The sequence below is a fragment of the Oryctolagus cuniculus genome, chromosome 8 (genome assembly GCF_051225735.1).
Source record: "Oryctolagus cuniculus isolate XC-2025 breed Fujian yellow rabbit chromosome 8, ASM5122573v1, whole genome shotgun sequence".
Lineage (NCBI taxonomy): Eukaryota > Metazoa > Chordata > Mammalia > Lagomorpha > Leporidae > Oryctolagus > Oryctolagus cuniculus.
In genome coordinates, this window is record NC_142874.1 from 95,085,716 (window position 1) to 95,112,252 (window position 26,537).

Here is a 26,537-nt window from a genome sequence, read left to right on the forward strand (position 1 = left end):
ATGTCAGCATTACTCTGTGAAATCTACGGTCCCAAATGTCTGCTCCAGACAAGACAGGACTAACTTGTATACCTTAAAGGAAGAGTTAAGAGGTCGGTGCTGTGGCGTAGCAGGCGAGGCTGCCACCCACCGTGCCAGCATCACAGATGGGTGCAGGTTCCAGTTGCTCCACTTCTGATCCAGCTCCCTGTTCATACTCTTGGGAAAGCAGGGGAGGACAGCCCAAGAGCTTGGGTCGCTGCACTCACGTGGGAGACCTGGAACAAGCTCCTGGCTCCTGACTTTGGATCAGCCCAAATGGATGCAGCCATGTGGGGAGTGAACCAGCAATAGAAGATCTCTCTCTCTCTCTCTCTCTCTCTCTCTCTCTGCATCTCTCTCTCTCTCTGTGTGTGTGTGTGTGTGTGTGTGTAACTTTGCCCTTCAAATAATAAATAAACAAATCTTAAAAAAAAAAAAAAAAGAGAGAGAAGACTTAAGGCCAGGCCTGGGGCTAAGGCTCTAGGGCTGAAACCCAAATACGTCTCCATCCTTTCCTTTTCACAGCCCTGTCTCCATCTCTTCTCAACTCCTAGAGGAACGAGCAGTCTGTTCCAGAAGCGCACAAGCGTCTCTCCCTGATTCTTGGGCATCATCTGACTCAACAGAACTAAGCTTAATAAAATCATCACCACGTTATTTCTCAGGGCTAGGCATCAACTCACCAGCTTCCAGCGTAATATCTTGATCCATTCATCCGCTTCCACCCCCGTCTTTGCACAGAGATAAAACGTCCTGAATGGAAACACTAGGCTGGAAAGGCAAAAGAAGGCATGTAAGACACTCCAGATGGTTGGTGGCACACATCACTAGTTACGCATTAATTAGAATAGTCCATGGGAAAAATAATACAGAGTTTAGGTAATGGATGGATTGGTATATATGGAACTATTTCTGTCAGCAACCTGCAGAAATATTGAGGAAGTTATGGATTCTTCTTACTATTGACAGGTCAGATTAATATTCTCTAATGAGACTTCAAAGAAGAACAAAACAATCCAGGAAGCCTCAGAACCTTCCGCTGTGTGTGTGTGTGTTGGGCTGAATCCAGTGCTTCTGTGTTTATTCAGCTGATCTCTCAAATGACTCAGACCCTGTGCTATGAGCCCCGGAATAAGCCCGACCCGTAGGGTTTACTGAATGAACTAACTCAGTTGGGCTACTTTGCTTCCATGAGGGTCCCTGCAGCAGGAGGATGTAGTCAGTTTTGAGTATTTAGGACAGGAAACACAGGCAGTACAACTCCTCAGCAGGGACTGTGCCCGGCTCTGGCCATGACTTACTCTGCTGGAGGACAGATGAACTTTCCCCATGGCGTGAATGAACAGCAGTCTTTCTTACCTTTTTTTTTTTTTTAAAGATTTTATTTATTTATTTGAGAGGTAGAGTTACAGACAGTGAGAGGGAGAGACAGAGAGAAAGGTCTGCCTTCCATTGGTTCACTCCCCAAATGGTCGCAATGGCCTGAGCTGCGCCGATCTGAAGCCAGGAGCCAGGCACTTCTTTCTGGTCTCCTACATGGGTGCAGGGGCCCAAGGACTTGGGCCATCCTCCACTGCTTTCTCAGGCCATAGCAGAGAGCTGGACTGGAAGAGGAGAAGCCGGGACTCGAACCGGCACCCATATGGGATGCCGGCGCCGCAGGCGAAGGATTAACCTACTGTCCCATGGTGCTGGCCCCAGCAGTTCTTCTGACTGTCTCTGAGTATATATATTTGGCTAAAATCATGTGAATGACAACTTTTATCTTGCTCTTTCTTTCTCTTTGTACTGCCATTTGAGAAGCAAAGGCTAAAAACATTTTTCCTTTTGTGTTGGTGGTGGGAGAAGCCTTGAATTGAAATTCAGAAAGGTCTCTATATCCTACATCTTAAACAGAATATATTGTTGAAGCCAGTGGACAATGTTGACTTCATAAGACGGAAGTTCCTGTGTGCAGCAGGTAGAACCCTGGTGGGATGCCCAACTGAGGGGTGAGTGGGCTGCGGTAGGGGGCGTCGTGCACACAGTGCATAAAGCTAGTGTCTAATCATTCTTGTTTTGTATTCCCTGTGGGAGACATTATTAGTTGCCTTTTCTTCTTGCTAACAGAGCCTCAGGCAATAAGTCCTAATTAGTTTATGCCAATTATGATGATACTATCAATGTCTCTAGTCTCCTACTTGGCTGTGGATGGCCAAGGCACTGCATCGTGGCCAATGAGCATTAAAGGGCAAATTGATGGGTGAGCACCTGCGGACGCGCTGGCTTTTCTGAGGTAAGGGGATGGCAAGGCTGATACCACCCCTAATGGCTTTCTCTGTGCCTTACATGGAAGCCTGAGACCTAAGGTTGGAAGAGCCACTTGGGTCCTGAGATGGCTAGCAGGAGGAAAGGCCAAGTGAAATGCAGAGATGGTGGGCCTGCCCCTGTCCACGTAGTGACCTGCCACTCAAGCTGTTTGTTTTAATAGAAAAATATACCCCCGCCAGCTCACATGACACCTCTATGTGGATTTAAAAAAGAAATCCATTGTTGGCTGATATTATAGCATCAATGTTAATTTTCTCAGGAGTAATAGTAGCATTGTAGTAGTATAGGTTATATTTTTATTCGTAGGAGAAACACACTCAAGTCTTTAGGGTGCCATGGTGTCTGCAGCTTCACTGGTTCAAAAAAAAAATGGTAGATAGAGATCAAGCAAACATGGCAAAACATTAATGATTGATGCATCTAGGTCAAGGGTATGTTTGAAAAATTTAAAAAGTTACAGGGCAGGCATTGGACTCAGTGGTTAAGATGCTCGTATCCCATATCAAAGTGCCTGGGTTCAATGCCTACCTCTGGCTCCTCACTCCAGCTTCCTGCTAAGGCAGACCTTGGGAGGCAGTGGTGATGGCTCCGGTAACTCTGTGCCTGCCACCCACAGGGGAGGCCTGGCCCCCAGGCATCTGAGGAGTGAACCGGCAGATGGTATGCCCCTCTCCATCCCCGTCTGCCTCCTCCTCTCCCACTGTCTGTCAGGAGTGATCATGATGATCGGGAGTGATACTAAAACTCGAGAGCAAAAGAAATAAAGTGAAGATCCCCTTTTGTGTGTCATCTTTTTTTTTTTTTTTTTTTTAAAGGATTTTTTTTTTTTGACAGGCAGAATGGACAGTGAGAGAGACAGAGAGAAAGGTCTTCCTTTGCTGTTGGTTCACCCTCCAATGGCCGCCGCGGCAGGCACGCTGCGGCCGGTGCACCACGCTGATCCGATGGCAGGAACCAGGTGCTTCTCCTGGTCTCCCATGGGGTGCAGGGCCCAAGCACTTGGGCCATCCTCCACTGCACTCCATGGCCACAGCAGAGAGCTGGACTGGAAGAGGGGCAACCGGGACAGAATCCGGTGCCCCGACTGGGACTAGAACCTGGTGTGCCGGCACTGCAAGGCGGAGGATTAGCCTAGTGAGCCGCGGCGCCAGCTGTGTATCATTCTTGTACAGTGCACAGCCTGAACACAGCTGGCCTGCCTCTATGCTTAAGCCACTTTACTTAAGGTATAATGATAGACTCAGATGAAAGCACCCCTAACATGTAGGCCCTGTGTGATGGTGGTTAAAAGCACATCCTTCAAATCCCCACATGTATAGACATTTAGACATAGATTTTTATTCCTTAGCTAAAGGAAGTGTGTGGTAAGATGTTTTAAATGCATTTCCTTTATACATATGGATATAGAAACAACAACAATGACAACTTACCAAAAACAGTTTACCCTTTCCTGTGAATAATCAAATTGTACAGCTGAACATTCCTTTAGGTCTAGGATCCGAATTGGGTCTGATGACTTTAAAAAGAAAATCACAAGGCAACGTATATCATTAAAGAACCACGCAAATTTGCCGACCGCTTGTTCCCACCATGTGTAACTCAGCCGTCAATTCCTTTCACCATGAGGACTGATCACAGGAAAGCCTCATCAAGGGAGGCCACGCACCTGTAATTTTTGGATTAGCCTTTCATGAAACTGGGCATTAAGAAGAGATTATCGGGGCCGGCATTGTGGTGTAGCGGGTAAAGCTGCCACGTGCAACACCAGCCTCCCATATGGGCATCAGTTCATGTCCCACCTGCTCTACTTCTGATCCAGCTGCCTGCTAATGGCCTGGAGAAAGCAGTGGAAGATGGCCCAAGTTCTTGGGCCCCTGTCACCCACGTGGGAGAGCCAGACGAAGCTCCTGGCTTTGGCCTGGCCCAGTGCTGGCCATTGCAACAACCTGGGGAGTGAACCCACAGATGGAAGATCTCTCTTCTTCTGTCTCTCCCTATCTCTCTGTAATTCTGACTTTCAAATAAATAGATTGTTTTCATCCATTTACATTTGGAGGAGATGGACTTTAGTACATGCATAGAAGTCATATTTCTCTCATCTCTTGAAACTGTACTTTCTCAGATATTTTATACAAGGAAAGCAGCAAGAAATGGAATGATTTTAAGTTGACTGAGCAAAGTGGGCAAATTTTGAATAAAGAGGGAAATTGCTGCAGCGGCGATGACTAACTACGGCATGAGAACAATCCCGTCTCCCCAGACAGAAGGCAGCCAGTGCCCCGGGAGCTGAACGTCAGCCAGACCCTGATCCATGTAGGAGCACTCTGCCTTCTCGGTGGTTAGGGATCACACGGGCAGCCACTGGCTGGGTTTGAGTGGACAGAGGAGGTTTGCAGGGATTTTAACGATAGATGTGTCTTTTATCTAGACAGCTATCTCTGCAGAGGAAATGCTTTATCACGCCTCTCACCATCTGGTCCTTGAAGTACTTCAGTTCATTCCTGTGTAAAGTGAACCATCTTGTTTTCCAGGTCTGAGAAACAAAACAAAACGCACAGGTTTAAGACACAGGAATCTAGTATTTGAACTAAATGATTAACCTTCTTCTAAAAGTATCTGAAAGATAAGATATAATAATCCAGAAAAATATTGTGTCATTTCTAAGGAAAAAAATTTTAAAATAGATACAAAATTGACTTCAAGGGGCCACTGTCATGGCACAGTTGGGGTAAAGCTGCTGCCTGAGATGCCAGCATCCCATATGGGTGCTGGTTTGTATCCTGGCTGCTTCCCTGCTATCCAGCTCCCTGCTAATGGCCTGGGAAGGCAGCAGAAGGCCCAAGGGTTTGTGTTCTTACCACACATGTGGGATACCCAGAAGAAGCTCCTGACTCCTGGCTTCAACCTGGCCCAGCTCTGGCCATTGTGGCCACTTGGGGAGTGAAGCAGTGTATGGAAGACCTCTCTCTCTCTCTCTCTCTCTCTCTCTCTCTCTCTGACTTTCAAATAAATAATCCAAATCCTTTTTTTTTTTTTTAAAAAAGGTGATTCTATTCATTAAGTTCTGATGAAGAAGAGATGTTAGCATTCCTATTACAAATATGCAAGTGATTTATTTTTTTTTTTTTGACAGGCAGAGTGGACAGAAAGAGAGACAGAGAGAAAGGTCTTCCTTTGCCATTGGCTCACCCTCCAATGGCCACTGCGGCTGATCTGAAGGCAGGAGCCAGGTACTTATCCTGGTCTCCCATGGGGTGCAGGGCCCAAGCACTTGGGCCATCCTCTACTGCACTCCCTGGCTACAGCAGAGAGCTGGCCTGGAAGAGGGGCAACCAGGACAGAATCCGGCGCCCCGACCGGGACTAGAACCCTGTGTGCTTTGCGGCACAAGGTGGAGGATTAGCCTAGTGAGCCGCGGCGCCGGCTAGCAAGTGATTTGTAATAAACCACTACATTTCCATCTTATTAACTCTACAATAAAAGTAGGTGTCATTTTTGAACACCTACTATGAGCTATATACTATGCATGGAAGTTTATAGACATTATAACCAGTCCTCATAAAACAATATCAAATATTACTGATCCCATCTTTGTAAGATGAGCAAATTGAGGGGTAGGACCTCAACTACATTCTAAACTTTGTCTAGGAATTCCATAGAATTTGTGGCAAAAACTGGTGCTGCCCACTGCCACATGAGCTGCTGACAGAACCCTCATCCATCCTGGGTGCTTGTGTGCCCCACGAGCAGTTGAAAGAAGTAACAGGGGCTGGCGCTGTACACAGTGAGTTAAGGCACTGCTTGTTACACTGGTTCCCATAATGGAGTGCCAGTTGAAGTCCCTGATACTCTGCTTCCAACCCAGTTCCCTGTTAATGCTCTTGGGAAAGCAGTGGAAGACAGCCCAGGTGCGTGGGCCCCTGCCACCCATGTGGGAGACCTGGATGGAGTTCTTGGCTCCTGCCTTTGACCTGGCCAGACCTAGCTGTTGTGGGCATTTGGGAGAGTGAACCAGCAGATGGAAGATCTCTCTTTCTTTCTCTGTCTCTCTGCCTTTCAAATAAGTAAATAAGGATTTTTTTAAAAGATTTTTTTATTTATTTGAAAGTCAGAGTTGCACAGAGAGAGGAGAGGCAGAGAGAGAGAGAGGTCTTCCATCTGATGGTTCACTCCTCAATTGGCTGCAACAGCCAGAGCTGTGCCTATCCAAAGCCAAGAGCCAGGAGCTTCTTCTGGGTCTCCCATGTGGGTGCAGGGGCCCAAGCACTGAAGCCATCTTCTACTGCTTTCCCAGGCCATAGCAGAGAGCTGGATCGGAAGTGGAGCAGCCGGATCTCAAACCGGCGCCCATATGGGATGCCGGTACTTCAGGCAAGGGTGTTAACCCACTGCACCATAGCGCTGGCCCCATAAATAAAGATCTTTTTAAAGAAGGAAGTAACAGTGGATTTAAAACACAGATGTTCTTTGAACATGAAATTCCCTCAGGAAACACCCAGTCTAGTAGGGACACAAATGACTAAATATTTAGGTTGAATTCAACCTTCCAGGAAGGTCTTTTTGGTACATTGAAATGAAACAGAGCAACTGGAAAAGTGCGATCACACCAACGGGAGATACACAGATACCATGGGTTTTAAAGTCCCAAGCTGTGTTCTCTTCCGGATTTTGTAACAATTTCTTTAATGCCAGGGATGTTTTTGGTCTACCTTTAAGTAAACAGGTTATACAATGTTGACATCTTTGTTTAAAAAAAAAAAAAAAAAAAAAGAAATGTTCTAGAGTTAACCTGCTACCTTCACCCTCAGCCATTCCATGAAAAGAACTGTGTTTGCCTTTTTTTTTTTTAAAGATTTATTTGTTTTATTTGAAAGGCAGTTACAGAGAGAAGGAGAGAGAGAGAGACAGAGGCAGAGAGAGAGAGACAGAGACAGAGACAGAGAGAGACAGAGACAGAGAGAGACAGAGAGGTCCTCTATCTGCTGGTTCACTCCCCAGATGGCTCAAACAGCCAGAGCTGAGCTGCTCTGAAGCCAGGAGCCAGGAGCTTCTTCCTGGTCTCCCATGCGGGTGCAGGGGCCCAAGGACTTGGACTATCTTTTACTGCTTTCCCGGGCTACAACAGAGAGCCAGATTGGAAGAGGAGCAGCCAAGTCTCGAACCGGCACTCATACGGGATGCAGGCACTGCAGGCAGCAGCTTTACCCACCACACCACAGCATTGGGCCCCAGGATTGTGCTTTCTTGACCATTAACTTCAGGCTACTCTTACATGCCTTTGCCACAGAAAAGCCAAGCCACTGTCCAGAATTTCATTGAATAAGTCATGAAAATAAACTCTTGAAACAGGTAAATGTTACAAGCAGGTCAAAATGAGCAGGCAATTACACTTAAAAAAAAAAAAAATAAGAGAACTGTCAGAATGATGCCAAGATGCCTCAGGCACTCTCCTTTGTGGCTGGTATGCCTTACCTTCACCAGGCCGCCCTGTTTGGTGAGGTAGCCTTCTTTGGTGCCCAGCTGAAAAACACAAAACAACAACACAGAAGTAGTGAGTGAAAGCCTGCACCCCCAGAGCATGATGTTCCTCTTCCTATTTCTGGACGGCTGGAAATGAAACAAGTTTGCCTTTGATCTTTAACTGATCACCTTTCATTCTTCACCCAGGTACTTGAAAATCGTCCATGTGGGGGAGAGACTGTTTTCAGACTGGATCACCTGCTGTAACTCTGTAGCAAGGGGCAGCCAATGCAAAGGCTGTCTATCCCCAAGCTAGCAATGTGCAAACAGTAAACCACATCATTTCACTTAGAAAAGTCAGTGTCTGTCAGTTTGTCATGTGAAACCCAGCTGCTTGGAATACTTCAGGGGTATTAGCACATAAATATGCACACACACACAGAGACACACACACACATCCACAGTCAATACATTTGGGAAGCTGAACTGAAAAAAAGTAAAAAGATTTCTTTACTTAAGGGCTCCCCCAGAGCCTGTATTATGCTAATATTCTTTGTAAATTTCTAAAAAATTTTAATTTATTTATTTGTTTGAGATGGAGAGATGGTGGTGTGAGACGTTGTGGGGAGGGGGAGAAAGGTGGGAGGGAGAAAGAGAGAGAGTTCCTATCTGCTCATTCACTTCTTTAATGCCTTCAACAGCCAGGAGTGGGCTCAACCAAAGCCAGTAGCCAGAAACTCAGTCCAGGTCTCCCACATGGGGGACAGGACCTCACCTGCTTGAGCCGTAACCGCCTGCCTCCCAGGATCTGCAGTAGCAGGATGCCAGAGTCAGGAGCTGGAGCCGGGCACTGACCTCAGGCACTGATGTGGCACCCGGGTATCTCGGCCGGCATCTGAACTTGCCAGGCTACGTGCCCACACCCCCCTTTGTGAAGTTTTAAGAGAGAACCTTAGCAATGGAATTTCCACATTTTCAACTTTCATTTTGTCACATAATTCCTCTTCCCACATTAGCCCCCAGCCAACCCTCTCCCTGCTTCCCTCTTCACCCCACCCCCACCTTTTGTAGACCCTCTCTTGAGATCCATATTCTATGAAACAGACTTTCAGATGTGCAGATTTACTTCTCTGATTTATCCAAAAGGGATTTGAAATGAGAATGAGTTATTTCTTCTAACTCACATATCACTAATTTAGGGGTAACCACAATATTGCACACGTAGCTAGCAGAATGATAGGGAACTTGTGTGAACAGGATCTGCATAAGACAAGGACCCTATAGTGAAGAAATGTACACTTTCACACATTTATGAAGAAATTGAACCTGGTAGTCTTTTGTTTTAGTGCTCGGTCACAGTAAGTCTTGTAAGGAAAAAAAAAAAAAAAAAGAACTGGAAAAGGACTTGATTGACATCATGGTTCTTTCCATGGGAGTTTCCAGGGTATTTTTTCCTGAAGTGGAGTCTATAAAAAAAACAAGAAGAAGAAGAAAAACCACCACTCCAGTAAAAAGAGTTTAGGCAAGAAGTAATATGCAACAAGTTCTTTTGAAATTGAAATTCTTTTGACAAAAAAGCAAAGGAGAACTTCTCTGGTGCTTACTTAAGTTATCAATATTAGTGAATTTGATGTCACATAGTCAATTCACTTTAGTTTCATGTTAAAGAAATTGAAGTGACTGATTAGATATTATGAAAATGACAAAAAATAACATTTTGGATTGTTGCAGGTTAAATAATTATGGGAAACTGGTTATATCAAAGACTTTGATAGAATTAGCCATTGAACTCAAACTAATGAATAACACTGCTCACTTGATCTTACCTCCATCCAAAGAATATACCAGAAGTCTGATGTTTTTCTAAGATTTTAGTGAATGAAAGGCTGCACAAGGAAACCTCAAGGTGTTAATTTTATTCAGGATGTAAGAGTTGAAATAATATATTTTTTAAAAGATTTATTTATTTATTTGAAAAGCAGAACTACAGAGAGACAGAAGGAGAGGAGGAGAGATCTTCAATCTGCTGGTTAACTTTCCAAATGGCTGCAACACCCAGGTCTGGACCAACTGAAGCCAGGAGCCAGGAGCTCCTTCCAGGTCTCCCACATGGGTGCAAGGGCCCATGGGCCATCCTCTGTTTCTTTTCCAGGCATGTTAGCAGGAAGTTGGATCAGAAGTGGAACAGCTAGCACTTGAACTGGGATGCTAATGCTGCAGGCTGTGGCTTAACCCTCTGTGTCACAGAGCCAGCCCCATAAAATAATATTTTTACAGATTTCTTTATTTATTTGAAAGGCAAAGCAATAGCGATAGAGTTAGAGGGGCTGGTGCTGTGGTGCAGTGAGTTAAAGCCCCAGCCTGCAGTGCCGGCATCCCATAGGGGCACTGGTTCGAGTCCTGGCTGCTCCTCTTCCAATCCAACTCTCTGCTGTGGCCTGGGAAAGCAGTAGAAGATGGCCCAACTCCTTGGGCCCCTGCACCTGTGTGGGAAGCCTGGAGGAAGCTCCTGGCTCCTGGCTTCAGATCAGCTCAGCTCTGACTGTTGTGGTCATTTGGGGAGTGAACCAGTGGAATGGAAGACCTCTCTCTCTCTCTGACTCTACCTCAGTCTGTTACTCTGTCTTTCAAATAAATAAAATAAATCTTTAAAAAAGAAAGAATCAGAGAGAGAGAGAGAGAAGAGAGAGAGAGAGAGAGAGATACCTTCTAATCTTCTATCCACTGGTTCACTTCCAAAAGGGCCACATTAGTGGGGACTGGGCCAGGCCAATGCCAGGACCATGGAACTTTCTCTTCCAGGTCTCCCACATAGGTGTCAGGGACCCAAGCACTTGAGCCATCTGCTTCCTCCCAGTATATACTAGCAGAAGCCGGATTGGAAACAGAGGAGCTGGGGCTTGAACCAGCACTCTGATATGGGATGTGGGCATCCCAAGTGTTGGCTTTATCTGTGCTACAGTGCTTCATAGCAAATTTATCTTTTAAAAAATCTATAATCCATAACAGGAAAGATATTTAGAGGAATTTAAAATTGGAAACAACCTTAGTGGTTAAAAATAAAGGATTAAAGGGCCAGTGTTGTAGCACAGTGGATTCAGCCACTGCTTATGACACTGACATCCCATATCAGAGCACTGGTTTGAGTCCTGGCTGTTCCACTTCTGATCCATCTCCCTGTTCATGTGCCTGGAAAGCAATGGAAAATGGCCCAAGTCACTGGGGTCCTGCCACACACGTGGGAGACATGGATAGAGTTCCAGGCTCCTGGCTTCAGCCTGGCCCAGCCCTAGCCAAGGCAGCCATTTGAAGAGTGAACCAGTGGATGAAAGATGATAGCTCTCTCTCTCTCTCTCTCTTGCTTTGCCTTTCAAATAATTTTTTTAAAAAAGGCTCAATGGCTCTGTTATAGACAAATACGTAAATAAATAAATAGTCCCTTCCTGCCATCCTACCTACTTACCAGCTGCCTGGCTTAAATGTAGTTGATAGCCATCAGGTGTGAAGCTAGATGGGTATCTGTGGGGCCAGATGCTGTGGCATAGTGGGTAAAGCTGCCACTTGCAGTCCTGGCTGCTCCAATTCCAATCCAGCTCCCTGCTAGTACACCTGGGAAAGCAACAGAGGGCAGTCCAGGTCCTTGGTCCACTGCACTCATGTGAGGGACTAGGAGGAAGTTCCTGGCTCCTGGCTTCAGATCAGCCCAGCTCTGCCATCTGGGGAGCGAGCCAGCAGATGGAAGATTTCTCTCCCTCTCCCCTCCCCCCACCCCCATCTTGCCTCTCTGTAACTTTGCCTTTCAATAAATAAATAAATAAGTAAATGCTTTTAAAAAAAGATATCTGTGTGTCTGAAGACCTGCTTGCACTTTCACACAGGGTGGTGAAGCCCTAGCGGGGGATGGGGGGGGCTCTGTATGGATGATGTGGCAATGGTGGTGGCAGCAGCTTACTGTGGTAGTGAAGCCTGGTAGGACGCAGAGGGCTTCTACTCAACGGAGTGGAGGTGGTGACCAGCGTACACTTTCAAGGCCAAGTCAGGCTAGATGGGTGTTAGCATTGACAGCATGGGTAGCAGTGGCTTGGGACTGATGTTGGAGCATGAGTTGGATGATCAGAATGTTGGGGATAGGATGGTGGATGGTATGAACAGTGACTGAAAATTGCTTACATTCAGTTGATCATATCATGAAATAAGTAAGTGGATTGAGGGTAGTGCAGCCCACATTCCTTACCCTGGAAGAAGGGAGTTAAAAATAAGAAAAGAGAAAGACATAAGCATGAGCCTCGAGTACCAGATTAGGATTGGAGGTATTGAGTGAACGTATGGATGGAGAGACGGCTAGACACAGATGGACAGGCAGATGGCAGACAGAGGTAGGTAGATAGATGGATATAGAGATGACAGATGAGAGATAAAAGTATGTATGTGTATGTGTGTATGCAAGTATACAAAATTTCCCCTGCTCTGTTGTAGTGAGCACACAGTAAGTACTCAGAATACTCAGATGTTACCCTCAAGTTTCACTCCACTTTTTCTATGACATATTACCATCTGGTATTGTATTATTATGTTGTTATTGTCTGTGACCTTCCTCACCCAAAATGAGGCTTCAATGATGGGAGAGCTTGTGCCTATTTTACTCTAAAACACCCAGTGCTTAAAACAGTGCTGGATGTAGTGTAGGCACTTAAAAATATCCATACAATACATGAGTTTAGTTAAATTAATCATGGTCAGGAACCCCATGCATTGCTGTTTATTAAAAGTGTCAATAGCAATTTCCCCAAAAAGTGACTGCCAGAGGATGCTAAACAGTTTTGCGCAATCATCTATATTTCTGGGCAATAGGGCATCTTTCATTTTCACTTCAAGCAAGTTCTTTTTTCCTATAAACAGCACTTAATTCTCTTCCTCCACTGGTAGACCTTATGAAAGAACCACATCCCCAAAAGACAAAACAGACGGTTGAAGACGGTTGAAAAACTTCAGTGTTCACACGTTGGAGATGGAGGTGCAGCACCATGTGGCCGTTTGGGGTGCTCAGAGAAGGCTGGGAGTTCTTGCATTAGGAAGGGAAAGGAGCATTTCAAACAGATCAGAACTCTCTTCCCCAGCCCTGCTGGCACAATCAGCAAGCATTCCATAGTGAGGAATAAGGAGAGACATTTCAGAATCTGCTGGAAAGCTTTTTTTAAAAAGGTTAAGTTTAATCCCTGATGAACATAGATGCAAAAATCCTCAATAAAATTCTGGCCAATAGAATGCAACAACACATCAGAAAGAGATCATCCACCCAGACCAAGTGGGATTTATCCCTGGTATGCAGGGATGGTTCGATGTTCGCAACTCAATCAATGTGATACACCACATTAACAAACTGCAAAAGAAAAACCATATGATTATCTCAATAGATGCAGAGAAAGCATTTGATAAAATACAACACCCTTTCATGATGAAAACTCTAAGCAAACTGGGTATGGAAGGAACATTCATCAATACAATCAAAGCAATTCATGAAAAACCCACAGCCAGCATCCTATTGAATGGGGGAAAAGTTGAAAGCATTTCCACTGAGATCTGGTACCAGACAGGGATGCCCACTCTCACCACTGCTATTCAGTATAGTTCTGGAAGTTTTAGCCAGAGCCATTAGGCAAGAAAAAGAAATTAAAGGCATACAAATTGGGAAGGAAGAACTCAAACTATCCCTCTTTGCAGATGATATGATTCTTTATTTAGGGGATCCAAAGAACTCTACTAAAAGACTATTGGAACTCATAGAAGAGTTTGGCAAAGTAGCAGGATATAAAATCAATGCACAAAAATCAACAGCCTTTGTTTACACAGGCATTGCCACGACTGAGAAAGAACTGCTAAGATCAATCCCATTCACCATAGCTACAAAAACAATCAAATACCTTGGAGAAGACTTAACCAAGGACATTAAAGATCTCTATGATGAGAATTACAAAACCTTAAAGAAAGAAATAGAAGAGCATACCAAAAAATGGAAAAATCTTCCATGCTCATGGATTGGAAGAATCAATATCATCAAAATGTCCATTCTCCCAAAAGCAATTTATAGATTCAATGCAATACCAATCAAAATACCAAAGACATTCTTCTCAGATCTGGCAAAAATGATGCTGAAATTCATATGGAGGCACAGGAGACCTCAAATAGCTAAAGCAATCTTGTACAACAAAAACAAAGCAGGAAGCATCACAATACCAGATTTCAGGACATACCAGAGGGCAGTTATAATCAAAACAGCATGGTACTGGTACAGAAAGAGATAGATAGACCAATGGAACAGAATTGAAACACCAGAAATCAATCCAAACATTTACAGCCAACTTATATTTGATCAAGGATCTAAAACCAATTCCTGGAGCAAAGACAGTTTATTCAACAAATAGTGCTGGGAAAACTGGATTTCCATGTGCAGAAGCATGAAGTAAGACCCCTACCTTACACCTTACACAAAAATCCACTCAACGTGGATTAAAGACCTAAATCTACGACCTGACACCATCAAATTATTAGAGAACATTGGAGAAACACTGCAAAATATAGGCACAGGCAAATACTTTTTGGAAAAGACCCTGGAGGCACAGGCAGTCAAAGCCAAAGTTAACATTTGGGATTACATCAAATTGAGAAGTTTCTGTACTGCAAAAGAAACAGTCAGGAAAGTGAAGAGGAAACCAACAGAATGGGAAAAAATATTTGCAAACTATGCAACAGATAAAGGGTTAATAACCAGAATCTACAAAGAGATCAAGAAACTCTACAACAACAAAACAAACAACCCACTTAAGAGATGGGCCAAGAACCTAAATAGACATTTTACAAAAGAGGAAATCCAAATGGCCAACAGACACATGAAAAAATGTTCAGGATCCCTAGCAATCAAGGAAATGCAAATCAAAACCACAATGAGGTTTCACCTCACCCCGGTTAGAATGGCTCACATTCAGAAATCTACCAACAACAGATGCTGGCGAGGATGTGGGGAAAAAGGGACACTAACCCACTGATGGTGTTAATGCAAACTGGTAAAGCCACTATGGAAGTCAGTCGGGAGATTCCTCAGAAACCTGAAGATAACCCTACCATACAACCCAGCCATCCCACTCCTTGGAATTTACCCAAAGGAAATTAAATTGGCAAATAAAAGAGCTGTCTGCACCTCAATGTTTATTGCAGCTCAATTCACAATAGCTAACACCTGGAATCAACCTAAATGCTCATCAACGGTAAACTGGATAAAGAAATTATGGGATATGAACTCTCTAGAATACTATACAGCAGTAAAAAAAATGAAATCTGGTCATTTGCAACAAAATGGAGGAATCTGGAACACATCATGCTGAATGAATCAAGCCAGTCCCAAAGGGACAAATATCATATGTTCTCCCTGATCGGTGACAACTAACAGAGCACCTAAAAGGAAACCTGTTGAAGTGAAATGGACACTATGAGAACAATGACTTGATCAGCCCTTGTCCTGACTGTCGAGGAACAACTTAATATTTTATCCCTTTTAGTATTTTTTTGTTCTACTTAATACCATTGGTTGAACTATTTAATTAACACAGAATTATTCTTAGGTGTTTAAATTTAACTGAAAAGTGATCCCTGTTAAATATAAGAGTGGGAATAAGAGAGGGAGGAGATGTATAGTTTGGCACATGCTCAATCGGACTTGCCCCAAACAGTAGAGTTAGAAATGTGCCTGGGGATTCCAATTCAATCCCATCAAGGTGGCATATACCAATGCCATCTCACTAGTCAAAGTGATCAGTTTCAGTTCATAATTGATCATAATGATAGGATTAAGAGTCAAAAGGATCACGTAAATAAGACTAATGTCTGCTAATACTAACTGATAGAATTAAAAAGGAGAGAATGATCCAACATGGGAAGTGGGGTACACAGCAGACTCATAGAATGGCAGATGTCCTAAACAGCACTCTGGCCTCAGAATCAGCCCTTAAGGCATTCGGATCCAGCTAAAACGCCCATGAGAGTATTTCAGGCATGGAAAGCCAAGACACTCTGGCAAAAAAAAAAAAAAAAAAAAAAAGACAAATGAAAGATCTCTGTGAGTGAAATTTCAGCAGAAAGAACGGGACATCAAAGAAGGAGGTACCTTTCTCTGAAGAAGGGGAGAACTTGCACTTTGACTATGACTTTGTCTAAATAAGATCGATGTCCGCGAACTCAAAAGGCTTCCATAACCTTGGCAACTCATGACAAAAGCCTAGGGTGATTACTAATGCCATAAACAAGAGTGTCAGTTGTTAAATCAAAAACAGGAGTCACTGTGCACTTACTCCCCATGTAGGATTTCTGTCCTTAATGTGTTGTACTATGTGAATTAACTGTATAATGAGTACTCAAAGAGTACTTTACACTTTGTGTTTCTATGTGGGTGCGAACTGTTGAAATCTTTACTTAATATATACTAAACTGGTACTCTGTATATAAAGAGAATTGAAAATGAATCTTGATGTGAATGGGATGGGAGAGGGAGTGGGAGATGGAACAGTTGCGGGTGGGAGGGAGGTTATGGGGGGGAAAAGCCGGTGTAATCCAAAAGATGTACTTTGGAAATTTGTATTTATTAAATAAAAGTTAAAAAATAAAAAGGTTTATTTAATTTATTTGAAAGACAGAGTTATAGAGAGAGGTAGAGATAGAGAGAAATAAGTCTTCCAACTGCTGGTTTACTCCCCAAATGACGCCAATGGCCAGAGCTGAGCTGATCTGAAGCCAGAAGCCAGGAACTTCTTCCAGGTCTCCACGTGGGTGCAGGGGCCCAAGGAGTTGGGCCATCTTCTACAACTTTTCCAGGCCATAGCAGGGAGCTGGATCAGAAGTGGAGCAGCCGAGACTCGAACCAGCACCCCTATGGGATGCCAGCGCAGCAGGCCAGGGCTTTAACCCACTGTGCCACAGCACCAGCCCCTGGAAAGCTTTTACAGTTGTCTTGTGCGAGTGTATGTCCATACTAAAGCACAATGAACTTTGTGGGCATCTCACTATACGGTGAGTCCCTTCATTCTCAACCTCTATGTAAAAACCTCACCGTACAGAACCTTTCCATGTATTTCACATGTAGATCCTGGGGCAGGTGGCTCTCTCTGCTCTCTAGAGTAAGCAAAGAAGCTAAGTAACAAGGCTTTCCAGCATGTGGTAAAAAGAGGCTTGCTTCTACTCAGATCTACTGCACCTTATGTTTGCACGAACCTGGCAAATTCAGCATAGCTGCCCCTGCATCTTACTGTTGATGGCAGGCACACAGAGTAGGGGAGGGTTTGATGACCTTCAGTGGATCTTGAGGGGAGGTGTGATAGGGGAATGTAGAGTTACACGGAGTGCAGATGAACGAGATGTTGAAGTGACCGGTGGTGGGTTAAAGAAGGGTAAAGAGGAAAGTACTAAGGCATTGATTGGGAAAAAGAATTGGTTCAAGGTTAGAGCTGGAATTTTCTGTACTGTCCTGTTGACTTTGGGCTATTTTTTGTCTAAGTTTCTCAAGTTCAGAGTCCTGCTGTCTCCTTTCCCAAATCTAACAAAACCTCAAATCATCAACTCCTTTTCAGAACTTTTGTTTTTGAGGGAATGTGACCTAGAAACAGAAGTGTAATTTGTGCCATGAACTGTGATAACCTAAAGACCTACAAAGACAAGCTATGACTCATGTCCTTAGCAGTACAGAACTGTGGAAGAGGACAGACAGCCGGGCAGGTGGTTACCCGAGAGCATGACCATTAAAGGACAAAAGTAAGCAGGTTGCTGGGTAAGAGGGCATTGGAAAAGAAGCCAGTGGGGTCGAGCGAGGCTTCCTGGAAGACCCTGCCCCCTGATACACGTCTTGGGGGATGGGTGGACATCCATGGCTGTGGCAGACTTTCAGATATGGGGAGGGAAGAAGGAGCACTGAGACAAGTGCATTATTGAGAGACGCAGGTTCCCCAGAGTGAGCCTGGGGGGAACAGGAGATGAGTACAAAGAGGGCAAGCAGGGTCCAGGTGGACCATGAATTTCCTGGGCCTCACCACAGGATGGCAGGTGGACAGGTGTTGGGGAGGGTCTGCTTTTTCTAAAGGTTTCTCTGCTGGTAGGGGAGCAAAAAGTACTGCAGAGCCCGGAAAGATCACATATAGTTTCATAGAATTCATAGCTGAATATCTTCAAGTGATTATTTTTCAAGTGGAATGACTGCTCTCCAGTCTTAGTTCTTGGTATTTCATTTGGGTATTGTCCCCTTTATCAGCTGCACAGTCCAGATTTCTTGAGAGGGCTACAGTCTGCAGACCTCAGTACACTGTGAGACCAACACCCAGTGCTTCCTTGGCACTGAAACCCAGCAAGAGCTCACGTTGCAAAGACGGGCAATGTTTTCTTCTGTGCTCTTCCATCAGGAAGCAAGAAGAGCTAGGAAAGATTACACCCTGAGTTTGTACAGTAAAGCTACACACTACTTTTTATTCCAGCTGAAATGCAAAACTTTTTTTCTTTATAAAAGAAACTTGTCAAAGAATAACAGTTTAGTCAACTAGGTAAACAGAAACATCTCTCATACATTGCACCACGGACTTATTTGGCTAACTAAAGACAGAGATTTACCTGTCATTTTCTAAGTACTAAAAATCTTATCACCATTGCATTGTATTTTTTTTATGATTTACCCAGGACCATAGGAACTGCATAATAGGCGGAATCTGGCATTACTTTCTAAGTTTTATAGCTGAAGTTAGAATTGTGATGTGAGTAAATTATTACGCTTTATGGCATTTAAACAGTGAAAGCTTGCGGTCAAGTTGACGGTCACTTACGGAAGGTGCAGTAGGTACAAGGTCACTTTCTGTTCTTCCTGTTTGCATTGCTGTGTGAACCCGGACGGATTCGTAAATGGAAGGCTCTTCCACTTTCCTTGGATAAGGATGTTTCAGAACAATCAGATTGCCTGAATGAAGAGAGAAAAATAAAACATCAAGTGGCATCCCTAGGAGGAAAGTCCAATGCTAATGGGGTGACTGAGCCTGGTTTTGAAGTCTCTTGTGTTTTTCAAGTATTTACTGCCTCATTTTCTCAACATGTTCTGAGTACAGACTACGTGCCAGGCCCTGCAGCTGGACTCTGAGATATACAACATGAAAGACGGTTTTGGCCTCCTGGTGCTCAGAACCAGTAACAGACACAGTCCCCCAGGCCACCAGGCTCAGGAGACGCCACCAAAGTGACAGCACGTGGGAGGCCCTGAGGAACCTTCCTGTGGCAGGGTTCAGGAAAGCGTTCAAAGAGGGGCTGACAGTTGAAACAGATCCTACGAGAAACCCAGAAGCCTTCCAGGTGGGCTTTATAGAAGACTTGCCCCGGAATATGGAGAATCCCCTCCATTGCCTCAATTTTTTGTTTAAAGATTTATTTATTTAGTTGAAAGTCAGAGTTACACAGAGAGAGAAGGAGAGGCAGGGAGAGAGAGAGGTCTTCCATTCCACCATTCCACTGGTTCACTCCCACAACAGCCAGAGCTACGCCTCTCCGAAGCTAGGAGCCAGGAGCTTCCTCCGGGTCTCCCAAGCATGTGCAGGGGCCCAAGGACTTGGGCCATCTTCTACTGCTTTCCCAGGCCATAGCAGAGTTGGATCTGAAATGGAGTAGCTGGGACATGAACCAGCGCTCATACGGGATGCTGGCACTGCAGGCGGCTTTATCCACTACACCCCAGCACCAGCCCCGATTTTTTTTTTTAAATCAGTTCTAGAACAACCTTGTAACCAATCAGTGGATCTCAAAAAACTGGACTCACTGCCTTCTCCCCTCTCTCTTAACCACCCGATTAAAATAAACTAAAGGAGGCCTTGAGTTTTCTTAAGTGAACACGAGCTGAAGGGGTGGCTCACGTGTGATCATGTCCACTGATGTCTCAGGGGCTCAGGGGGTGGTGAGGCAGCAAAAGGGCTCAGGCCAGGGGGCTTGGGAACTTCACACAAAGACTTGGAGCAATTCTGAGTCAACACTGAGGGCATTTCCCCTTCTGCCTCCTCCCCTCAGTCAGTCAGTCAATCAGAAACTAGAAACTTTGACTACCAAAAAGGCAAGTGAAGGGTTTTTTCTGCCTTGCTCCCGTTTCCTTTTATTTCACAGGAGATTTTTATATGATAAGTCTAGCATTGTATGAGACATTGAGGAGATGTGAAAAATCCAGTAATTTATTCCAAAGCATTCCATGCCCTTGGCTAGAGATGTAGCACCTGTTCTTATAGAGCTTACATTCTCAGAAGGGAAAGAGAAAAGAAAAGAGAGGAGAGGAGAAAAGGAGAAGAGGGAAAGGAAAAAAAAGATGATATGACAGGTGCAAGCTGTGCCAGGGAACAATGAAGAGAGCAGAGAAAAGGACAAAGAGTGAGAAGGCGGGGCTGGGCTAGAGTGATATTTGACATGTGTGGTCAGATCCAGCTCCCTTGAAAGAGTGATTTAAGGGGCTGGCACTGTGGCATAGTGGGTGAGGCCACCACCTGCAGTGCCGGCATCCCATATAGGCACTGGTTGAGTCCCAGCTGCTCCACTTCCAATCCGCTCTCTGCTGTGGCCTGGGAAAACAGTGGAGGATGGCTCAAGTACTTGTGCCCCTGCACCTGCGTGAGAGACCCAGAAGAAGCTCCTGGCTCCTGGCTCCTGGCTTCGGATTGGCAGAGCTCTGGCCATTGTGGCCAACTGGAGAGTGAACCAGCGGATGGAAGACCTCTCTCTCTCTCTCTCTCTGCCTCTCCTTCTCTCTCTGTGTAACTCTGACTTTCAAATAAATAAATAATAAAAAAGAAAGGGTGATTTAAAAGCTAACAAATTGGGGTGAGGGGGAGACAACAAGGAAAGAAAAATGCCTCCTCTTTGCTAAAACAAAGACAAGGACTTAATATTAATGATGCATTATTAATCTGCACAAAAGTTGTCCGATGATGTTTGAATCTGTACAGTGTCTGGCTGCAAAATCAGCACCATGGCTTCTGACGCCTGGGCCCAGGTAATGCGGTGCTGTAGAATGGAAAGGTGGGCTGAGAAAAGCCAGAAGAGGGCCTCTGATCTTGGCCCCAGAAAATGAGCTCCCCTGGCCCCTACCTCTTTCTATGTGCAGTTTCACATCAGGATCACTGGGCTCAGCGTGAAAAAATGGGGTGTGCATTTTCAGAGCCCCAGTCTCTCTTGCACACTGTCTGTGTGCTCTTGTCAAAGAGATCCTTTCATGAGAACAGAGCCAGTCATTTAAGGAGAAGGGGCCGGTTGCAGTTGCTCAGTCAGAACGAAAGCAGTGATGCCGGAGCTGTGCAGGCTCAGGGCTGCCTGTGCACCAGGGCACCGCTGCACACGCATGGAGAGCTCCAGGTGGGCTCCTATGTGACCTGCCCTCAAGAAACAGCCCCAGCGAGGGCACCCTGTTGTGGCAGGGCACAGTATGCTCGGGCAAATTATGCTCAGATATTATGATTCTTTGATATAGACTATTCTTAAGCCCTTAAATGAAATTCTAATGATGGCATTTTGGGGAATATGGATTTTTATAATGTTAAGCTAAAAAAAAGCTAAGGGTGAGAATTTGGCTTTGCATTTAAGACATGGTTTATGATGCCTGAGTCTCATATCATAGTACCTGGGCTCTATTCCTAGATCTGGCTCCTGACTTTAACCTCCTGTTAATGCAGACCCGAGGAGGCGGTAGGGGTTGGCTCAAGTAGTTGTGTCCCTGCCACCCATGCAGAATGCCTGGATTGAGTTCCCAGCTCATGACTATGGTTGTGCACAGACCTAGCCCTTGAGGGCACTTGGGAAGCAGCTTAGCTGATAGAAGCACTCTCTGTCTGTGTTGCTCTCTGGCTCTCTCTTTGCCTCTCAAATAAATAAGAATTCTTCAAAACATAAAGATCTGGATGCCACGTTGTTCTGGGAATCAAAGCAATGGCCATTTAATAGGCACTGACTCCATCTTTGCTGTAACAGTGGGAGAAAGGGTGACTGTCACCTAAAGCTCAAAGCAGTTCACAACCTGCAACTATTTTGAAATCTTCTGTTTTATCTTTAAAGCCACTGGGAGGTTTTCACGCTATTCTATGTACTCAATGTGAAAATATCTTTAAATGATACTTTAGAGGGGTGTACCTGGTTGAGAGGACACCCACATCCCAAGCACACTCTTACCTATATTCCTGTTGTTACTGTAGCAAAGTACCGCAAGCTCAGGAGCTTAAAACAACTCCAGTTCTTCCTCTGACAGTGCTGGGGACCAGTGAGTCTCACTAGTGTAAGAGCAAGGTGTTGGCTGCTTCCCCTGTGGAGCCCGGAGGGTGGAGTCCTTATTTTGCTTTTTCTAGCTCCTGGAGGCTGCCCTCATTTCTTGACTTTCCACTCTTTTCCTCCATCTTCAAAATCAGCAGAGCAAGTCCTTTTTAGGCTGCCGCCTCTGGTCCTCCCTCTCCAGCCTTCTAATAAGGGCCTGTGATTGCAATGACCCCCTGGGTTATCCAGCATAATTCCCCACTCCTAAAGTTGTCTAATGAGCAGCCTGAATTCCATCTGCAAACCGAATTCCCTCTCGCCACATAACAGAACACACTCACAGGTCTGGGCAGCAATGTGGAAGTCTCTGGGAGGGGCTGTGATTCGGCCGATCAAACCCTTCTCTCAGTCTCTGGGAGAGAGGCAGAGACCTGGGGTTTGGTGTGCCACAGTGTAAGGACGTCGGGGCTGGGAATACCTGAGCCTGCAGAGCCATAACCACATGGCATTAGGAAACCACTGCCTCTCCAACAAGCACATTTCCAAGCTCAGTGAGCCCCTCAGAGCAGGTGTGACATCTCAGACATCATTGTACCTCCGTCATGTGATAATTTGTGACATGATGAAGGCTTGATGAGGGAGTGACTGAGTGCTACAGTAATTCTGGCTTAATCAAGGAAGAGACTGAGTTCTCCCTGTCTCCCTGGTACACATTTGCCTTGGTAGTGGGGTCAGCACAAGACAACCACTTCAGGTATGACTTCAAATCTCCACTGGGGTGGGGGACCCAATGATCCCATAGCCATCTTCTAAAGGTTAACCCAGCAGAAGTTAAAGCGAGGAGGGGTACTCAGCCAACCAGGAAAGTAGAACTGAAGGTGCATCGATTTTAGCTGGTAAGATCATGAACGAGGCTAGACTGAATCGCAGGATGAGAAAAAGGACAAACCACTCATAAAATGATAACTTTTACTGATACTAATCTGCTCCTAATAGGCGGGTCTCCTCAGCTGACCATTCTTGCCCAAGAAAGACTGCGATAGATAGATAAGATAGGCTGCCGGCTGGCTGCGGGGCTGACAGTGGACTGCCTCCTCCCAGTACGCACAGGCAGACAGCTCAGCTTTGCTGGGCTCCCATGGCCAGCCACGCTCATTCTGTTCACTTCCCGGGGATCCACTTGTTTGGAGAGAAGGTCTACCAACTTCAGTTTCTGAACTACATGAAGTCACCCGTTGTCTCCTGTCTTTGACACACAACCTGGTTTCAGGAACCCTCAGTGGAGGGACATTTTTGAGATGATCAGAATGGGCTCAAGGTAGGCATTTCATTGTACTGAAAGCCTAGGAGTTGCCATGATTACTGAGTGGATTCCTTGTTGTCTCTTGTTTGTTCAGCTTGCCCTTGAATTCTGGAAGCCTGTATTAACATCCTTGGTGAAAATTTGACTCCCCCTTGCAATCAAAAGAAACTTATCTAATGTGATATGATGTATTAATTTCCACCCAAGATCCAAGACAGCACCACAGCTCTGTGGAGACAAACTCTGGATTTGTGATCTTTGGACCAAATGAACTCCAGGCCTTGGTGAAGATTCAGATAAAAGGCAACGGGAGGCAGAGGTGGCAGAGAAAGAAGAACGGGGAAGATCACCAGCCACAGGGCTTGGAAACTTGGCTGTCAGTTTCACTTCAGTTTCTGAACTACATGAAGGTGCCTGCTGTTTCCTGCCTTTCATGTGAAATCTAGTTTGGGGCACTCAACTTCAGGGCATTTGTGAGATGATCAAGGGAGGAACAGGGCAGGCATTCCCATGTGTCGGCTGAATAATAACTCGGGGAGGTTGAACAGGTACACCTACAACTCTGTATGCAATCACCTGAGATGGCCCCGAAACACACTTTCTCTTATGTTCCAGCAGGAGCTGAGAAGAAGAGGAAGAACAGTGTGGAGCCGCAAGCTCTGTTGTGGTATCTAAACAGTGCAGGGCAGAGCGCGCATTGCTCCTACAGGGAGTGCTTGCTTACATGTTTCTTTGATGCAGGTGGCGGGTATTTAGGCATTAAGTCCCCCAGCTGGCCTGTAAGGTGTTTGAGGACAGGAATGGGATCTGCTTCCTGCCCATCCCTCGTTGGCACTCCATACATACTTGTTGAATAAAAATAAGATTGCATCTACACGTTTCATCACTGCCCTCAAGTTCAGACAACAAACTGGCATGATGGGTTCCTGTCTGCTCCTGCCAGGGGGAAGTGGTTTTGTGGGAGATGGGTGGTAATAGGAATATTTGAGATCATTTCCCTTCCTTCTTTGCTCCTCCTTTGCAAATAGACTTTAACCCACTCTCATTCATGTCTATACGAAAGAGCTGTCAAATCTTATTTGCAGGCACACAGGAAGAAATACATTGAAGTAGATGAGAGAGCCTTGAGCCAGCACAGGAGACTCTGTTCAAAAATAAAATCAGTTCAGATGCTTTTTGGAGGGTTCACTTGATTCTGCCATTCCTATGAATCCACTGTGGAGCAGGATTAAAACTTGAAGATGACACAGCAAACATTAGATAAACACAGATTCCCGTTGTTTCTAGACTACCTTTCTCGTGATATACCAAAGAATTTATGGCCCTTGCATAGCGTCTGATGGAATTAATTATCACAAAAGGGATTCATTAGATAACAGTCATAATGACTGGATGCTGATACGAGGCCGAGAATCCTAATGTCCTGCCTGCCTAGTTCCCTTCAATCTTCACCAGCCGTTCAAGTATGAATCGCTGCCATCAGCTCTATAAGGTGATGAAAGTCGCGTTCAGAGAGGCTCCATAACTCGACTGAGAACACAGAGCTGGCAAATGGCAGGGGCCAGAAGTGCATGGGGAATTCGTGTGTTTACTCATTATACCATAATTATCCTCAGCCGCAGCGTGGTCACCATGGCAACCGCCACGGCTTGTGAAATGCTGTTCTCTGTTGTGGGTGAGAGCTCGCAAGTCTAAATCAAAGTTTGAAGAAACGGATTCTTTAGGAAGCAAATGGAGGAAAAGACACGTGAATTTTTGCTTGAACATTTCTCGCCGGGTCTCAGTTTCTTCGTGTATAAAGGAGAAGTTAATTGGTTCTCCAGCTCCGTCCCAATTCTAACCTCCTGCCAATCTGGTTAAACACACAAACCCACGTAAGGGAGGGAAACAGGAGGAAGCTTAGTAACCAAATGCTTGTCCTGCTTCCCGTGAATGTACAACTTCCTTTTTTCACCCTTTCTTTTTCTTTTCATTGTATTTAAAAGGTACAGGCTGAGAGAGAGAAGAGAGAGGAGAGAAGGAGGGAGGAGGGAGGAAGGGAGGAAGGGAGGAAGGGAGGAAGGGAGGGAGGGAGGGAGGGAGAGAGAGAGAGAGAGAGAGAGAGAGAGAGAGAGAGAGAAGATATCTTCCATCCACTTATTCTACTTCCAAAATACCCGCAGCATCCAAGGCTGGACCAGACTGTTGCTGGGAGCCAGGAACTCAGTCTCCCATGTGGGAGCCATCACCTGCTGCTTCCAGGGTGTGCATTAGTTGGCATGGGAAGCAGAATCAGGACAGGAACCCAGGCACTCCTATACGGGATGCAGGCCTCCCAAGCAGCATCTTGACTGCTGTGCCAAACACCTGCTCCCAGACATGAACATTTTAAGAGTACCTCTAATATAATTTCTCAAAAGGCAATTCATGAAAATCAAAATAACAATAGCAACCAATGCAAAGGCAGAAGCTCAAATGGATTCAGATTCTTCAGATAGTGGGTTTACATCACTCATCAAACATAGTAGTGGAGACTGAAAAGAAGACAGAAGAACAGGACTGAGCTGTGTGTTGTAGCCTTGCCACCACCCACAAATCTCTCAGGTTATTGTGGTAGGGACTCTTCCCTTCCAAAAGCATCCGAGACCATGCTGTGCTGTGACAATACCGTACTGTACTGCCATGCTGGCCCAACCTCAGGAGACAGAAAAGTGTATGGAAAGCACTATGCTTTAGGATGAAGTCGCCTGGATTCCAGTGTCAACTCTGATATTTATGAGCTGTGAGCTGTGCCACTTTTCTTCTGCAAGTAGGTAAGCACCTCCAGTTTTTCATCTCTTCATCTGCAAATGGGACCATTGTGCCCATAAGCATTATTGCAGGAGGTCAAGAAGATTAAATAATCATACATGTGAGCGCAGGTAACACAGTGCCCAGAGCTTACTAAACACTCTACAGATTTTGGCTTCATTCCTTTCCTTGCTTGATTTTTTTTCTTTTTCCAAATAGAGCTCATCTATAGACTAAGAAAAGCTGTATTTTTGTCAAGCATAAACGAAGTGACCCTGAGTGTGGCTTAGCAAACTTCCGAGCGGGTGCTGGTTATTTTCAGAAGCGTCACATAATTCTCAAATTAAAGTTAACTTTTAAACTTCATTATTTTAAAATGCCACCG

General features: G+C 45.1%; 1 protein-coding gene across 2 annotated transcripts in view; it reads right to left on the reverse strand.

The window, feature by feature from the left end:
* The window catches only part of DAPP1 (dual adaptor of phosphotyrosine and 3-phosphoinositides 1), a 57,369-nt gene that overhangs the window by 3,060 nt on the left and 27,772 nt on the right, over positions 1 to 26,537 (reverse strand). For both annotated transcript variants that reach the window (XM_002716954.6, XM_070047834.2), the window contains 5 exons: positions 18,642 to 18,772; positions 7,804 to 7,851; positions 4,802 to 4,864; positions 3,762 to 3,847; positions 705 to 792 (listed from right to left, as the gene is read on the reverse strand). In XM_002716954.6, coding sequence (XP_002717000.1) covers positions 705 to 792; positions 3,762 to 3,847; positions 4,802 to 4,864; positions 7,804 to 7,851; positions 18,642 to 18,772 — 416 coding nt within the window. The remainder of the gene's footprint in view (positions 1 to 704; positions 793 to 3,761; positions 3,848 to 4,801; positions 4,865 to 7,803; positions 7,852 to 18,641; positions 18,773 to 26,537) is intronic.